The 18,605-nt window shown below is 37.4% G+C and overlaps 1 protein-coding gene across 4 annotated transcripts; it reads right to left on the bottom strand.

The window, feature by feature from the left end:
* Nucleotides 1-4,560: 4,560 nt before the first annotated feature.
* Nucleotides 4,561-16,185, bottom strand: golm2 (golgi membrane protein 2). Of its 4 annotated transcripts, none has more exons than XM_038283831.1 (10): nt 15,177-16,185; nt 12,373-12,427; nt 12,135-12,237; nt 11,826-11,916; nt 11,410-11,518; nt 11,218-11,298; nt 10,683-10,961; nt 10,456-10,575; nt 8,751-8,927; nt 4,561-5,189 (listed from the first exon to the last, which is right to left on the bottom strand). In XM_038283831.1, the coding sequence occupies exons 1-10, from the start codon at nt 15,501-15,503 to the stop codon at nt 5,110-5,112; spliced, it is 1,422 nt and encodes a 473-aa protein (XP_038139759.1). In that variant the 5' UTR covers nt 15,504-16,185; the 3' UTR covers nt 4,561-5,109. The 4 variants fall into 4 exon arrangements, with proteins under 4 accessions (XP_038139759.1, XP_038139757.1, XP_038139760.1 ...); XM_038283829.1 differs by having other exon boundaries at nt 11,218-11,301; nt 15,177-16,184; XM_038283832.1 differs by having other exon boundaries at nt 8,760-8,927; nt 11,218-11,301; nt 15,177-16,184.
* Nucleotides 16,186-18,605: the final 2,420 nt, after the last annotated feature.

Below are 18,605 nucleotides of genomic sequence, written 5' to 3'. Positions count from 1 at the left end.
TTGTGGTTTTACTTTTATTTGAGCAAAAATATAATTTAGCATCGCTATGCTTGAGTAAAATTTCTGGCTACCTGTCCATTGTGAGTAACTTCACCTGATAAGAAACAAGCTGCTTTTTAACAAATATGCACCATTGAGAGACACTTTCTTCTTTCTTGTACTCAAGGCTTATCGGTTAAATATTATTCTCCATCTGCTGAGTCTGCCGTTATTTGAATGTTGAGTGAAAATACTGCATGCAGTAATCTAACCTATTCTGCATACAGTAATTATTGATTTTTTAAGTTTTATAACTCAGTGTGTATTTTATATCATGTTCATTTGACATTTTTTATTGTTTTATTAAATTCTATGTTTATTATTTTTCCTTATTCTTTGAATCATCAGAATTTGCATATCACTTAATATTTTGTTCAATAGTTGCCTGTCTACCCATTTTTTTGCACTTAGCTGAGTAAATTTTTTAAAAGGCTATATTTTACTTTTATTTGAGTAAAACTATGATGAAATAGTGCCCTTCTTACTTAAGTACAATTTCTGGGTACTCTATACCCACCTCTGGATGGTACCCTCTGGAGCAGAACCGATTTTTCTCTTAGAACAGATACATTTGTGACGTATTTTGGGGAAAAGTATTTTAGATTAATCAACTGTTAGATTTGGGTCTGCTAGGTCAGCTGTCACCTCTGCATATTGTCTGTTTTCATGTGGATCCTACATTAGCTTGTCGTCTCTGTGTCCTTTGAATGAGCTCCACTCAGAGCTTTAGAACCTGAAAGCTGTTTTTATTTTTATGTGGGAGATAAAACCAAGGCTCTCAAGACTGGCACATCCAGTGCTCATCTTATTCCTCAGGGACTGTCCAAACTGTTCCGAGTGATGCCTCCAGCTGCGGATATAGCTATACAAACTAGAAGACCAGGACCAGGGTTTTAGGTTTCTTTCTTCTCATTCTTACAACAATTAATTATGAAAGTGTCACTATGACTATTTTCACTGATCTCCTTTGCTCACTGTACCTACAGTAGTTTTTTTTTTTTTTTAGTTACCATTTTTGCTTTAACAATGATTAAAAAGTGAAAGTGCTCTGCTTTTAGCTTTAGCCGTATCAAAACAGGATGAGTTTTCACATATCCATTACTTAAAACATGTCCACAGCTGTTTATTGATTTTTTTTATTCTCCAGATACAGAGTATTTATATTGTTAAAACACTATACAGTACAGTGCTTTTTTTCTTATGTTATTTCTATACACTTTTAAAAGGTCCACGTTATGTGACCACTTCTGCTAGAACATTTTGCTGCTGGAACACCAACATTTCCCCATGGTGGAACAATAAAGGGATTTTCTACTCTATTCTATTTTCATCTGCAGGATTCAGGGGTCTAAAACTCTGCAGCTCCAGAACCGCAAGTTGGTCTAGAACTGCCACTGTTCCTATGACCTTTAACCTTTAACAACATCTTACATCTTACAGTAAAGATTTTAAAATGTGCACAAAATTGAGATGACTTAGTCAATAACCATAGCTGATCCTATCAAGTAATTCAGGAAGTTTAAAAATAAAATTGTCAACCAATATTTGTGAATTGTTATTTTCCTTTTTTTTTTTGTCTCTGACATTTCACTCAATTGCTTTTGGATCTAAATCACTTAAATGTAATGCCTCATACACAAAAAAATGCCCGGACTGGAATAGGTATTTCAATATCACTTAGTTCAATTGAATTTTCCCAGAAGGAGATGGGAGGTATACAACAAAAATCTCAAACTACAACAAACTGAAAAATATAAATAGTGATAAAAATTAATAGTAAGAAAAGCAATGGTCTAACAAAATGTAATTAAGTCCTGTATAAAATCTGAGCATATTTAAAACCTGAGAGGAGACAATTACATACATTAGTTTTAAAAAGCATGGGATGTGCAATATAGGGCATTCCTTTGCATTAGCTGGAGCTGTGACTCTTGCTGATATTATCCCCTTTTCCATCAATAATTCATTGGTTTTATTACACACCAATGATCTGTTAACTCTGTTGTACACTTAAATGCAAATTAAGGAAATTGGTAGATATCACCAGGAGTAAAGTCTTATCATGCATTAAATGTATTAAGAATTGCATGAGTATGTTTGTTTGTTTTTTAAGCAGGACAGTGTGAACAACTTGAAATCACTCGTTTTCTCAGTATGAAAATCAATGCAAAATGTGAATTTTCTTTAGCAATGTCTACACCTTTGGAAACACCATTGTGTTTCCATGGTCATATATCTGTTTTCTGCAATATTTTCAGAATTCAACCTTTTGCTTGAATGCCTGTTTCTTTGTGTTTTAGCTCTATATTTGGATCTTCAACCCTGAATCTTAAGTGATTTATCTTGCATTTTTTAGATTTATTCTTCAACTTGAGTACCATTAATTTGTGTGACCACTTTTGCTACAATCATTTGGCACTGTAACCCAGCTATATCCCCATTGTGGGACTAAAAGGGGATTTTCTATTCTATTCTATTAATCAGTGAATGCAGAAGACAGTCATAACTTAATCTAAAGTTGCCATGGTAATTAATATTAAATATAACTGTAATATATATATATATAAAAAATAAAAAAAAACTCTTGAAAATGACGGTTTCCCATTTCAACTTAAAGCCCAAGTAAAAAATTAATAAAATTAGATTAGCAGTTGATTAGAATTGGTCCCTTAAATTCCCAGCTATATATATAGTATTTGTATACACTGTTGCTTTTTAAGTAAAGCAATCCATCAAATATGGACAAATTACAAATTGTCCATATTTGGGACTAGAACCCACCATGAAGCTCCCAAAGTATAGCATTCAGTGAAAATCGATTAAAAAACAAAAACATTGTGTTTGTTAACTGAGTAGATAATTTTGTTCTTATAAAAAGTGCATTTTAAAGGTATTCTTGAATAAAAAAAAAAACATCCCAAGGACAAACCATCACTATAACTAAATTGTGAATGCAACAAGTGACAAAAAACATGAAGCATCACCTTTAATAAAATTAAATTACATTCGATGCGCCTTTCAGTGAGAAATCCTTTTTTCCCCCAGGTTGTTAAGACAACACATTTCTGGTTTTACAGATTTTCCCAAAGGTGAGGAATTACACTATATTGCCAAAAGTATTTGCTCACCTGCCTTGACTCACATATGAGCTTAAGTGACATCCCGTTCCTAATCCATAGGGTTCAATATGACGTCGGTCCACCCTTTGCAGCTAGAACAGCTTCAACTCTTCTGGGAAGGCTGTCCACAAGGTTTAGGAGTGTGTTTATGGGAATTTTTGACCATTCTTCCAGAAGCGCATTTGTGAGGTCGCACACTGATGTTGGACGAGAAGGCCTGGCTCTCAGTCTCCGCTCTAATTCATCCCAAAGGTGTTCTATCGGGTTGAGGTCAGGACTCTGTGCAGGCCAGTCAAGTTCATCCACACCAGACTCTGTCATCCATGTCTTTATGGACCTTGCTTTGTGCACTGGTGCACAGTCATGTTGGAAGAGGAAGGGGCCAGCTCCAAACTGTTCCCACAAAGTTGGGAGCATGGAATTGTCCAAAATGTCTTGGTATGCTGAAGCATTCAGAGTTCCTTTCACTGGAACTAAGGGGCCAAGCCCAGCTCCTGAAAAACAACCTCACACCATAATCCCCCCTCCACCAAACTTTACACTTGGCACAATGCAGTCAGACAAGTACCGTTCTCCTGGCAACCGCCAAACCCAGACCCGTCCATCAGATTGCCAGATGGAGAAGCGCGATTCGTCACTCCAGAGAACGCGTCTCCACTGCTCTAGAGTCCAGTGGCGGCGTGCTTTACACCACCGCATCCGACGCTTTGCATTGCACTTGGTGATGTATGGCTTGGATGCAGCTGCTCGACCATGGAAACCCATTCCATGAAGCTCTCTGCGCACTGTTCTTGAGCTAATCTGAAGGCCACATGAAGTTTGGAGGTCTGTAGTGATTGACTCTGCAGAAAGTTGGCGACCTCTTCGCACTATGCGCGTCAGCATCCGCTGACCCCGCTCCGTCAGTTTACGTGGCCTACCACTTCGTGGCTGAGTTGCTGTCGTTCCCAAACACTTCCATTTTCTTATAATACAGCTGACAGTTGACTGTGGAATATTTAGGAGCGAGGAAATTTCACGACTGGATTTGTTGCACAGGTGGCATCCTATCACAGTTCCACGCTGGAATTCACTGAGCTCCTGAGAGCGACCCATTCTTTCACAAATGTTTGTAAAAACAGTCTGCATGCCTAGGTGCTTGAATTTATACACCTGTGGCCATGGAAGTGATTGGAACACCTGATTCCAATAATTTGGATGGGTGAGCAAATACTTTTGGCAATATAGTGTATGTTTCCTCAGTACAAATATCAACAGTTCAACTACAGCAAATAATAAGCAGACCTCATTGGCGGAAGCATGTCTGTCTGTTCCTAACATCACCATAAGGTATTGCTTTAGCAGTAGGTTTTGCTGTGTTTTGATGTCTGGAAAGTTTCTAATACATGCAGTGGTATTTTATACAGAATGAGGAATGCTTCCAGGTCTCTGTCACAAAAAGGTTTTATAGGCCATAAACAAAGTCCTTGGCAACTTAATCTCCCACTCCAGTACAAAAAGGTCTGTAATGTAGGCATCTTGTCTTAGCGAGCCCCGATTAGTTCATTTGATAAATATCTCAGGAAGCAAATTTCTATATATATTAGGAAAATCAAAGAGGAAGAAGCTAAAAAAAAAATAAAAAATCACTTGATTCAAAAGTTCAGAAGAGAATCTCTGAGACCAGTCCATGAAGGTGAAAAGGTACATCATCGTACCTTCATCAAATAAAAAACACAAAAAAAAAACATCAGCTATAGCAGCTTAGGAGAATGATCTGTTTATATTTCTACTAAGATTATTATTTAGAAATTGTTTGAATGTCTGTCAAAATGGTCCGTGACAGCGAGGAGGCCTCCTGTAGGTGCTTGGACAAAGTGATGCTCCAGCTTATTCACCAGGAGAGACCTTGATTGTAGAAGACGGTTTTTAAGGAGGTTTGTTAATAAGTTAGAGCCAAGTGAGTTTCCATTCAAAGAATGTCATTGTTTTGATGTCTTTTCCCATAATCCACCGCTCTGTCTCGCTCCTGAATGTCGCGATCGTCGTCATCTGGAAAAGAACAAAAAGTCCAACATTAGAGGTTATGTAGCAGATTAATTATGACTTATGGCAGATATTTCTATTGTTGGACAGACCTTTAAATGTAAAAGACAGAAGGAAAGAGATAAACAAAAGGATGCAAGGAGAAAAACAGGATACAATGAAGGGAGGAACACAAAGACAATGAGATGGAAATAAAGTCCTAAAATATTTGTATTTTTTTTTTTTTACCCAAAAATATTTTCTTATGCAGACCTGAAAAAACTAGAATCTGATTCCAGACTTTTTTCAGAGTTAAAAACCGACTGTAAAAGTCTCCAACGTTCAGGAAACGGATTATATTTTTGCATTAAGCTCCTAAAACCAAAAGAGGAAGTACCTCTTTTTTAATCAAATGTATAATTTAACCACACACAAAAACCCTTTCATTTATTCAGCGGAACAACAACACATATGACCACCCTCACCAAAAGAAAAGCACATGTTGACATAGCATCTTAATGTATTTTCATCTTTTTTTTTTTTTTCATTTTGACTAGATTATACTCTTGGACATTTTGGCAGCCTCATAAATCAGTGGTAAGAGCAAGGGCGTAGGAATATGTTTATAATTGGGGGGGACACATGTCGGAAATCTGAGATTCGTAAATATTCAACAGAAACATATCTTAAGTACGCTACTTAAAAAAAAGGCTATTTAATCTTTTACTTTATTCCTTTATAAATGTGTTTGCAAAAATAATGCATTTAAAATTTACATAATGCATTTGTTCATAAGATGTGAGCATATCACCAAACAAAATGACTGGAGTCTTTTATTAAGCAAAGGGAGATGTCTTTCAAGGGCTTCAGCCCTTGGCATATTTAGTGTCCGCATACGCATTAGAAAATCAAATATTTCAGTTTGATTAAAAACAATTCAGTAGGCCACAGAAGTGCAAAGTTTGATATGTTTTATTTTTTCAAACTTGCAATAATGGTCAAAAATGAATTTATATAGGTTGACTGACAGAGGGAGCTGACGGTGTGTTGAAGAATTACGGACAGGGCGCTTTGAAGCATCTGGTTAAAAAACGTATTCTAAACCTTTGGTAGAAATCCATCTATCCTTCCATTTTCTGTACACCCTGTCCCTTAGTGGGGTCGGGAGGTGCTGGTGCGGGGTACACTCTAGACAGGTCGCCAGTCTGTCCAGACCTTTGGTAGAAATGGCGCCTTTAATTCCAGTTTGCAGTAGAGAACAGAGAAAACTACAGAGTTGTCAATGTTGTGTTAATCTGTTTATAGTCTAAAAAGAGGAGCCAGCAGTTTATTTGAGGAAATAAAGGTGCAGAAGTTAATTAGTTGGTTAATTAGTGGTTGCACAACCAATGCGACCGCCGCTGCTAAGAATAAAAATTAATTCTCCCTGTGGTTTTAACTAACGATCAGGAGCACGGCAGGTATAACATCTGTCCATTTCGAGGAATCAAAACCACGGAAAAAATAATAAATCCTCGTAAAACTCACGCCCAGACCGGGCTAATTTCAACACAAGTTGTGTTAGGTGACTGTTACTCACACTGACGTTTCTCTTTTTAAAAAAATCTGAGTAAGTCCTACTGCTGTTTCAGCCTTTTAGTTGGTGGTGGCATTGTACTTAAATGAGATATATATAAAAAAAAAAAAAAAAAAAACATTTTGGCTAGCGTGGCAAACGTCTAGAGAAAGTAAGCAGTTAAATATTGGATGAGTGATCAGCCCAAGACTACAGAAGAGGATAGGGCCATTGAAAAAAAAAAAAGTTAAGTGATTTTTAAATTTTATTTCAGTTTAATATGGGAAAAAAGTCAGAATTCTTTTTTTCTCAGAATTCTGACTTTTTTTTCTCAGAATTAAGACTTTTTTTCTCAGAATTCTGACTTTAATCCCAGAATTCGGACTTTTTTTCTCAGAATTTTGGATCTTAATGTAGATGGGCACCATGAAGGCAGAGATGTGGGAGCACTCAGCTTCACTGACAAAGATGTGAGTTTGTTTGAGAGAGCCAGTGACACATTGGTGGCAACTTTTTACGTGCCCGAGGGGTCCCCTCATTAATGGAGGAGCAGAAGGTCATTAAAACAAGAGAGCTAGTCTCTAAAACAGACATGGCTATGGCTTGATGTTAACATTTTGTTATATTACATTTGTGTTGTGTTTTCCAAATAGTATAGAAAATTAATGGTGGGTTTATAATGTTTACCTTTTATGAGCAGGACAGTAAGCAGAGAAGTGTAGCATTACCTCCAACTAGTTAAACTCATAATTATGAAGTGATTCAACAAATTCCTCAAGTAAAAAAGTGCAACTTTTATTTTTTTTTACCAGATTTGTTGATTAATTTCAAAATTATGTATTCCTTCCAAATTTCCAAATCTGAAGAATTTTTTAAACCAATATCTACATTATTTAACATTTAGTTTGTTTTATCAGTACATCCTGTTATATTTCTTTAAAAGTATATTTTACATTTTCTTGCACAGCAAGCTCAGCAGATTTGAAATTGTGTGCTTGTGTAAACACAAGTAGTCAATCTTTACTCTAAACATATATTCTGGTTATTTTTTAGTTAGACCTTCTTGTTTTTATATATCTGTATAGTACCCCCCCCCAAAAAAACACTGTAAATTGATTAGAAATATTAATCATCTGTCAGATTTATGAGAAAAAATGTCAGAAGAAAAAAGTCAGAATTCTGACTTTTTTACCCATGTTAAACAAAAAAAAAAAGTAAAAATCAGTTAACCTTTTTTTTTTCAGTGGCCCTAATCCTCTTCCGTACAAGACCAAGATGACTAAACCAAAAAGATTCAGTTTCTATATATGAAAGTGAACTGACAAGACGTTATAAATTGGCAATATTCATAGCAGCATTCCCGACAGACCATTTCACCTCATTCACAAGTTTCTGAATTCTGTGTCGCCGTTTCCCTCCCTTCAAACACACAGCAGTTCAGAGAGGGGAGGGGGAGTACAGTGACGTAACGCTATGCTGCGCCTTCAAAATAAAAGCACGCTAGTTAAAAAAAATGTCAAAATAATATGTTGCGGTACAATTTTTTGGGGGGGACATATCCACCTGGCTTTTATATTGGGGGGGACATGTCCCCCCCGTCCCCCCCGCTTCCTACGCCGCTGGGTAAGAGCAACAAACACAGAGACATACATTTCAAGGAGAACACAGACACATTCAGGAGCACAGTCAGCTAAATATATCTACTGGTTTGGATGTAGGTCAGATGTTTGGTGGACACAGACAGGTGGTTTAGCTAAAACGAAGCACAGGCACAAAGGAAAATACGAGATGGAAACTCTCACAGAACCGCAAGTTCCATGGTCAAATCTTCAATATAAATGAAAAAAAAATAAAAATGTTTTTTTTTTTTTTTTTTGAGAAGTTGAATTTTTGCTTTGTGCAGATGACCAGACTCAGGGCACTGTGAGCTACTCTGAAAAAATACGGTGGGGCTGCAGCAGAATGTGGGGTGGAGGGAGGACACAAGGGAGGAAGGATGGATGCACACTGGACACTCAGTCCAAGACCCACACCTGGCTCACCTTGGACGTCTTCCTCCCCACCATCACCATCCTCTTCCTCATTGTAGGCCAGCTCGGCCTGCTTATCAGCCTCATACTCACCGACGTTCCCGTCGTCCCCATTGTAGTCCGCCAGCTTAGAGCCGTGCTGCGGATCTACTGGGGACTCGTTCTCATCAAAGAACCGGCCTGCAGGAGGCAGAGAAGGGCCTCATCAGGAAAGAAGGGAAGCAGAGGCAGTCGTGGGAAAAGGAAAAAGGTATGGGAGGGGGAAAAAAAAAGGAAAACCACTTGGAGTTTGCATGAGGGATGAGTGATGGCATACAGAGGATGAGGTTAATACGTGAAGAAAGGCTTTTTAGTTCAGGATTTTCTAAGGAGGAAAACTATTTATAGACTCAAGGAGAGGAAAAAAGTGATAAAAAAAATTAAATTATCTTGAAACTGAAAGGTAAAATGTGAAGAACTGAGAAAAACATTTGTGCAGTCCTCATAATCATACCCAGCAATATAGGTAGTTACTCTAACACATTATGTGTTGTGCCAGCATATCGATTCATTTAGGAAATTGAACAGCAACCAATAATGTAATACCTGTCAATAACATAAGGATGGCAGTGCTTTTTCAATAAAAAAAGCCAATAGATTTTTTCGGCTAGCCCTGTAATAATATTCTGCCAAAACTGTAATATGATGTCGTATAATTAGCAGGTGTTTAAATTGTCCCAGTCAAAGTATAGACCTCATCTGTCTGAGGCTGTCCATTCAAATCTAGCTGAAGTTAGTTATCATTTTTTTGCCAAAAAAATAAACAAAAAGTCTAAAAATCTTAGCCTCTACATGGGAATTTGTTGGAAGTAAAAAAAAAAAAAAAAAAAAACAAACAAACAAAAAAAAAAACATAGAAAACCTGCAGCTGAAATTGCAATTGGGAAAAAATAAAAGTTATCCAAAGTATTGTTGAATCATATCCTGATGTAGAAATGTAATTGCAAACCCATATACCATTTCACTTCTACTTCCCAATTATAGCCTCCTTTATTTTGGTTTATATATATTTATAAAATCCCTAAAAGAAATATATTTAAATTTATATTCCCAACTGGAAAAAAAATGATAAGGATTTCAGGCCTTGAGAGTTTTTTTGCAGCCAGTTCTGAAACATCTCTTAAACAGCCCAAGATTTAGTATCTAAACTTAAGAAAATACGTAACAAGGTCTAAATCATTAGGACTGTCCGACACATCAGAATGCTACCTTAGATATGACCCAGACCTCTTTGGATTTCCTTTAACTAACTAAAAAACGATGGCTCTCTGGCAGAGACACAAAGGAGATAAAGGAGCAGACAATTTACAAGGAGGAGGAGAGATCAAAGGTAGCAGAGCGAAGCAGACGGCAGGCACCAAGCAGAAAATCTGGCAGTAGTGTGTTCCTCCTCTCCTCTAATTTTTGCCATTCTCAACTCCTGATTGTACTAAAACTCAAGTGCATACAATGACACTTTTATATCAGAGCAAGTGACAAAAAAAAAAAAGACAAAAAAAAAAAATCACACGTGACACCATTGAAGATTGGATCGTTCTCTGGGCATTAAAGAAATGCAGAGTCAAAACAAAGGTGTGAAAGGAAAGGCTGGCTTTTTTAACAAGATGTACCCTTTAGTTCAACACACCTTGACCATGGACATTTCGAATCAAGGAAATATGAAACCTACTTTGACGGTGGTGCAGCTGCTCTGCAGGGACTTGGTCTTTGGCACGTTGCAGCTGGACGGGCTTTGCTACCTGGGCGTTGTCGTGAGGAAGAGGAATCCTCTTAAAACGTTTGTCATCAACTTGATCGGGAAAAAAAAATAACAAAAACTTCATAAGTTATCATCAAAATTACCTTTCAAGCTTTTATTTTCTGTGTTTCACAAAGACACTTTTTCAAAGATTGCACCTTGATTTTGTCTTTGCTGTTCTCCTAGCTCGTCCGCCTTGACCCCTGCTTTATTATCTTCTTCAAATACTTCTGGCTTGTCTCCCTGTTTGATAACAAGTGGGGGTGCGAGTCCCGCTGCTCGACCCTCCAGCTGGTCCTGTTGGAGCCTGGGCTGGTCCAGCAACAGGCCTTGGCCTCCGCGACCGTCGGCTGCTTCCGGTTCAGGATTAACCCCAGCTGCTGCTCCAACTTCAGGTGCATCATTGTGCTTCTGAGTGATGGCAGGCTTCTTCAGGCCTTTGGATAAATGCTAAAGTCAGTGCTTTCTTTGAATTATCCATTTATCAAAACTGAACATGATATTACAGTTCATGCAATGAGAAAAGTAAAGCTTAACTAAAACAATAGTGTTAACAACTGTTTACCCACATTGTGTATTTGCTAAACTTCTAATGAGTAGGTCCAAAATCATGGTATTGTCATAATATAACATAACAGGATGTTTGGTTTATCTAACAATAAATAAATCTTAATATACAGATTCAATGCTTACCAAATTGCATTTCGTCAATTTTTCCCACCTCGCTGTCTTCAATTCCAGGCATGCCAGCATCACTGCCAGGTTTGCCCATTTCTTCTGCCAGAAGGCACAAGAGACGGGACGCAGCAAGGATACAAACGGGGATTTAAATAATTTTAAGAGATCAAAAGATTAGTATGGAAATGATCTGGACGCTCAGTCTACCTTTAATATCCAACTGCCTGTCATGTCGATGAGGGGCCACTGTGTGGCGCTCTCCAGCCATATTCACATCAGCTGCTTCACCTACGTTCTTTCCTGCTCCTACATTGTTCTGGTCACCAATCACAAACAGAGAGGAAAAAAAATTAGCTTAAAGGAAATACAAAAGGTCACCAAGTAGAAAGTTAAAGCTGAAATGGATCCAAGAGGAAACTGAACATTCAAATGAATCTAAATATAGCATTAGCAGTAAAATGAAAAATAGAGTTATAAATGAATAGAATTATATGATAAACTATCAAAAATGTGTAGCGTGAAAGGTTGCATTGGAAAATCCTGGCTTTTTTTTTTTATGCCAAACACAGACTTCAATTTTCTGATTTCTCAAAACTTGATTAACAAGACGAATTAAAACGAACCAGTCCCAGCCTTGCCACCTCTTTCTCCAGAGCCTTATTTGTTTCCTCATACTCTCTTTTGAGTTGTGCAATCTGACGGCCACACTGTAAACTGTAAAACACAAAAAAATTTCAATGCGTCATTCTCACCATCTAGGATTATTTTAGCGTGTTATGAGGTAATAAAGTTGTTCGGTGGGATTTCAGCACAAAGGAGACAGTAACACAGAAAGGCTTTTGCTCAAAAAGTGGAAATATGTTTCTATTCTTTTTTTTTTGTTTATATAAGTTTGCTTTAAAAATGCAGATAATAAGAACAGAGTTAAATACCTCTCATATTCCAATTTTCTCTCCAAATTAGTGCTATTTTTCCTCACTTCTCTCAGCTGCTCTTCTTGCTTCATGAACTCTTGCTTCAGCTCCATCAGTTGCTCTGTTTGCAGCAACACCACCATGCAAACACAAAGCAAGTTGGCAAAAAAGTGTAAAAATGTAAAATAACTAAGGCATATAGATGTAATAAACACACCAGAGATCATTTTTGGGGCGCCCTCTGGCTTGTACTTACCTCTAAGTCTCTGCACCTCACTGTTTTGGGCTGTGACGTCATTTTGTAACTTCATCTGTGGCAAAAGGTAAATCCAGAAGTTATGTGAACTGAGGAGGAGTTTAAAGAAGTGTTCGACATTATGTTAAAGTAAAAGTTCAAATACCAGGAGGGTTTACTGCTCATCTGGTAATACTACTCACTCAAGGAAAATCAAGAGGAACAGGCTAGACCTGATCGCTCGAAACAGTTCAAGCCACTCATGGTTCTTTGAGGTGCATCAGCTTCTGATAAAAGTTTCTCTGTAACTTTGTCTTTTGCCCTCTTTTGAAAAACTCAATGCAATTTTCAAACATACTGCCATGCATTGCGAGGCATGTGATAAAGGATTTGATTAAAACAATAAAACAAACTGAAAGATAACTTTCCTCTGTTAACTTGGTAAATATGGGAGTTAGTTATTATAATAAAGGTTTCATACTGTATGCACCTCTGGGAAAACATAGGTGGGATGTTTGCACAGGGAGAGAAGTGGAACAAACCAGCTTCCATCCTCATTACAGAAGCACTATTGTTTTACCGGGAGCTCAGCCTCCTCCGTTTATCTGCGTTTTTTTACTACTTATAATATGACTTGATCCATATTTTCTTAAACATAAATTCCTTACAGTATTATATGAGCTTCCTGAATTAATTCCCATAATAAGTTTCAGGAGATAATGTGTAGTTTGCTTTGAAGAGACAGCTCATAGAATAGAAGGATTGCCAAAAGAAGAAGTAGATTTTCTGTTTTTAAGGCTGCAACTAACTATTATTATGCTAATCGATTAATCTGTCGATGATTTTGTTAATTAATAATCAGATAGCAAAAGGTTCCTTAAAGAAGATTTTTTTTTTTTTTATAGAATTAGAACAGGTGAAACTACAACTTTTCCACTTGTGGTGTTCTGGATAGAGCATATTGAGAGAAAAGAAAAAGTTTTTTTTTTTATCTTAAATGTACAATTTTTGTATAATTACTGCTCCAAGTGGGTTACTCTGTTAATGATGAATCGCTAACTTATTTTAATAATCGGTTAATCACGAGTTTGCATAGCAGATTCTTCAAGGAAGCTGGGAGGATTTTGTATTTGCTGTAGTTAGAGATAACGTATCAGCAAATATTGACTCTCGTCTGAAAGGTTTCCCCACCTAAGCTAACTTTTTCTGATGTCTTCAGTGGTTCGTATTCACCGACTAACGAATACTACAAAATCTTTTGGTAAAGCAGTTCCTTAACGTGTGCAACTGGTGGAAAACTGTTACCCTGAGCAGGTTATGATCAGATAAGCCTGTCTGATTCGATCATCAAAACAACATACCATTCATGACCAGACCAACTATATGACTTTCTGATAAAAAAAAAAAAAAAAAAAAAAAAAAACAGTCAAGCTGGTTTACAGTTGAAAGATAACTTTTATTCATCTATAATATGAAAGTTTCAGACCTTTGAAATGTGGAAGATGTGTGGCAGAACAACTATAGCAGGGGTGGCAAACTGGTTCCAGAAAGAGCCGTGTGGCTGCAGGTTTTCTTTCCAACCAAGCAATGGCACACCAGACTCCATTCATCTCATCAAGTGAGTCCAATCTGAACATGATGACTTGATGAGATGAATGGAGTCTGGTGTGCCATTGCTTGGTTGGAAAGAAAACCTGCAGCCACACGGCTCTTTCTGGAACCAGTTTGCCACCCCTGAACTATAGATTATTTATACTCCCTTAAACTCATACAAAGACACTCCCTGAGATACTTGAACAACTGTACTGCTTGAGGAGCCAGGAGCGTTTATGCAGAGTGGTGATTATCTAGAAAAACATTGGGTGGAGTAGATCTCAGGAAAGAACGGTTAGGGCTGAGCAACAGCGAGAATAAATGAATGGGATCTTAATAAAGGGAAAGTCTGCACGGACTTTTCAAGTGACATGAGGTTATTACATGTCTACAAATTGGTGTCATGGATTTTACAGAAAGGGGGGACCTGGGAGGCACCAGGAGATAGAAACCAGGACAGATTTAACATGCCTTTCAGCTTTGAAACTTATCCTTTAATACAGAGGTCTTCAACAGGGGGTCCACGACCCCTTGGGGATCCACGGAGGTAATGCAAGGGGGTCATGAAAGTTTTGGTTGATTAGACTTTTCTTTTCATATTCACCCTGAATTTTTTTCACTAATTGAAATGTCTTGAATTCAACAGACTATAGTAAACAGATAAGTGGAGGCAGAAGATGTCTTTCAGTCATCAATGCACACATTCAGCATAGTATTTCAAGCTGGGCACCGTTTCATTCACAACACCTGTCCCATCAACCAGGAATCAGAAATACTTTAATAATCCCAGAGAGGAATTACTTTCGTTACATGACTCCATCTGTAATAGAGTCACTATTGGACCAGTTTGATAGAACACAATTTCATACTATATATATATAAAATTATGGGGTCCCCGCTCCATTTCACCATCAGTTTGGGGTCCTTGGCCTGGAAAACATTGAAGACCCCTGATTTAATATAATCATCCTTAAAGAGTATCTCTGTGATCAGGGAGGTCAAAGTGAGAGCTATAGTTATATTTTCCTTGTAATATTATATTTTCAAACAAAAACTATTTTGTTTGACGATATAAACATTAGCAGCGTTTTGTTGTGAGTGCTGCCCAACACATTTCCATAAAGCCCACATATTTTCCTCTGCTTGTTGTTCTGTGGTTTTTTTCTGGAATAGATTTGCCACAGGTTGCATCTCTGCTAAAGGGAGTTTATCCATGAATGTTTCTGCTTTACCTTCTCATCAGAGCACTTTTTGAAGGCTCCCTCTCTGGCCTGCAGCTTGTTCTCCAGCACGCTGTAGTCTCCATCCTTCTGATCGATCTGTTTCTTGTGCGTGTCCACCTGCACCATCAGCTCCGAGTTGCGCTTCTCCAGGCGGCTTCGCGCCGCGTCCGAGCGCTTCACCTGCGTCTGGATCTCCAGTAGATCATCCAGCAGGCGGCCGTGCTTGTTGGACACAGTCCAGTAGTTAAACGCCAGCACGCCGATGACGATCATCAAAAAGATGAGGATAAAGGACGGCATGCGGCCTCCTCGTCGGTTTGCACCAAACCCAATCATTTCCAACACAAACGCTCTTCAAAATAAAAAAGCCTAACGTGACAACAGATCGCTACCGCAGCTCTGATTGCGTTACCCCGATGTAAAACACAAGCGTGTACGTGACATGCCGCCGGGGAAAAACAAACGCCACACTCACACACACGGTCAGAAATGAAGGCTTTTCATATATTTACTCTCCATCCCCTTCCGCACACTCGGCATCTTCTGGTTGAACTACGCCCGCGGGGGACGTGGCCTGTTAGACAGCAGATGGGACTCGACGTGGACAGCAAAGAGGCGCCGTGGCAGTGGGCTGCCAGCATACCGCGCGCGCCACACTTCCTCCTGCTAACTGTCTGCTTCAGTTCGAGCCGCCTTCATCGTTTTGCTGCAAGTGATTAACGTCTGGACCCTCTCTGATCCCCCCACCAAAGGTTTCTGACCTGACGTTGATGTTAGCTCCTAACGTCCAGCTAACGTCCAGACACACTAGCTAGTGTTTCACTCACATCACTTAAACGTTAGCCGGTGTCAGACAAACAACAAACTAAAAATATTCTTCTTTTTTAAGGCTAAAGCGACTCCATTGCATGACAGCTAAATATAACGCGATAATCGATACACTAAGAGTGCCAGCTTTAGGTCTATGTTCCTTGACTATATAGCAGTCGTCCTCTGCACGAACAAAGTTAGCCAAAGATACTAAGCATTTCCGCTTTACTTTTCAAAATTAAAGTCCTGATTTTCTTTTATTTTTTTTGTTCTTTTGACAAAAAAAACATAAAAAAATAAGCATGTACATAGGTTTATTTTTTTATTTAAAATATTAGTTTTGCCTAGTATATACAAATTCAGGTACGTTGGTGATATTTTGAGAAAGAATTAACCCAAATCCGGCAGAAAACTTTAATCCCAAAACCGGAAGTACATGGTAAAATATGTCTGTCTTGATAAATAATATATACACGCTTAAACGCACAAAAGCGTGATTCCAAAAGTTAGTGGAGAAGGCTGCGTGATGAAAGTGAAAAATTTCCCTAGCATAATTTAAGCCCCTTAAAGGAGCATTTACTAAACAAAATAACTTCCTCAAATCTCTTTAAGGGCACTTAATACCTCCTAATTCCATTTCTATCCTGCTGTTAGAAAATGTCACAAAGCACCTATTTTCTATGATCTGGTTAATTATGTTTTGCATATCAAATGGAGCACCTTCAGGGAGGAATTAGAATAAGATGAGTATATACACAACGCTCTACTTTTTGTTAGGATGAAGACACATTACAATACTTATTTGACATGCAAGTATATATATATATATATATATATATATATATATACTTGCATGTCAAATAATATATATATATATATATATATATATATATATATATATATATATATATATATATATATATATATATATATATATATATATATATATATATATATATATATATATATATATATATATATATTATTTGACATGCAAGTATATATATATATATATATATATATATATATATATATATATATATATATATATATATATATATATATATATATATATATATATATATATATTTAGCTCCTAACGAACCCCATATTTACACTCTCTTTACACATTCGGGGAGTGACTGCCTAGTGTTTAGGAAATTGCGAGGTCCTGAGTTCAAGCCCCACTCCCACAGACTCCCACTCTGGGTCCCTGAGCAATTGCTGCACAATAGCTGCCCATTGCTGAGGATGGGTTAAATCCAGAGAGTTCAGTTTGTTGCTTTGTACTTGTGACAGTGTAATGATAATAAAAAGCTAAAAAATACATACTTTGTTCTTCTCCTTCCCCTGCACCTTTCTTTTCAGTGGTGATTGACTTGCTTTGTCTCCTTACACTAACTTTCCCAAAATGACACGGTGAATTGGTGGCCAGCAGCACTTCAAATCATGGCCATTTATGTTTTTCTATAGCTCTGTTGTTATCTAAGTAAAAACATACATTTCCTACTTCTATAATGTACCTATTTGATTCACTATGTTGCTTAGCATGGTAAAAGTGGTAAATGGCCTGTACTTATGTAGTGCTTTTTCAAGTCAGGAGATTTGACCAAAGGGCTTCACAGTACACTCAGTCATTCACCCATTCATACACACACTGATGGTAGCAAGCTCCATTGTAGCCACAGCTGCCTGGGTGCTCACTGACAGAAGCGAAGCTGCGGTACACTGGCACCACCGAGCCCTCTGACCACTGAAGTGTCTTGCCCAAGGACACGACCCTGAAAGCCAGAGCGAATTAGCAAATTACTGCTGTCAAAATAAACACTACTTCTTTTGTTTTTTCTTTTCATATTTCTTGGTATTTGAAATACTAATCAGTACTGCATTGAATTCTTTACATTGACTTACATTCGTTTTAGTTACTGATTGTGAAAGTCCAGGTTAGTCAAGCCTAACCTTGATTTTCACCCTTACTATTACCAGTATATATCTATCTCTAACCTGAAACTTAAGTTGGTTTATAAAATAGCACTGAAAATGATAATAATAATAATAATAATAATAATAATAATGAACCCAAAGATACTAGATAATATTCCTGAACATCAGAAATTATCCCATTAGGGCCAGCCTTTGTTAATCCTCAAATGGTTAAAATATATTTACTAAAATTGGTTCTAAATAGGTAACTTGAACAAGTACTCAAACACTCCAGTGTGAAAACTTAAATTTACTTACCCACTTATTCTCATTTGGGGTTAATGCTGCCACCATCTCTGAAAGTCAGCTTGTAAGAGCAAATGCAGGTGTTGAGTACCAGTTTCTCAGGTATTAACCTTGCTATCTCAACACGGTGTTGCATTGTAGCTCCTAAGTTTTCTAGCAGTTATTTTATTAATGTGGTATCATTTTTAATATAATTGCTATAACTTATATCATAAAAAATGTTAAAAACCATAGAATTAAACACTGAAAAAACCCCCTGAAACATTGCTAGAATGTATATTAAATGTCAGTGGATATAGATTACACAATCAGCTGCAAATTAAGACAGGGAGAAAGCAAAAAGATTTATTTTCACCAAAAACCAGAAAAAACAAACAAACAAAAAAAAAAACTCTCGGC

Source organism: Cyprinodon tularosa, unplaced genomic scaffold, assembly GCF_016077235.1.
Source record: "Cyprinodon tularosa strain WSP-4 unplaced genomic scaffold, ASM1607723v1 ctg197, whole genome shotgun sequence".
Taxonomy (NCBI): domain Eukaryota; kingdom Metazoa; phylum Chordata; class Actinopteri; order Cyprinodontiformes; family Cyprinodontidae; genus Cyprinodon; species Cyprinodon tularosa.
The sequence above is the reverse complement of the archived record's forward strand: the minus strand, read 5'-3'. Positions and strand labels throughout refer to the sequence as shown.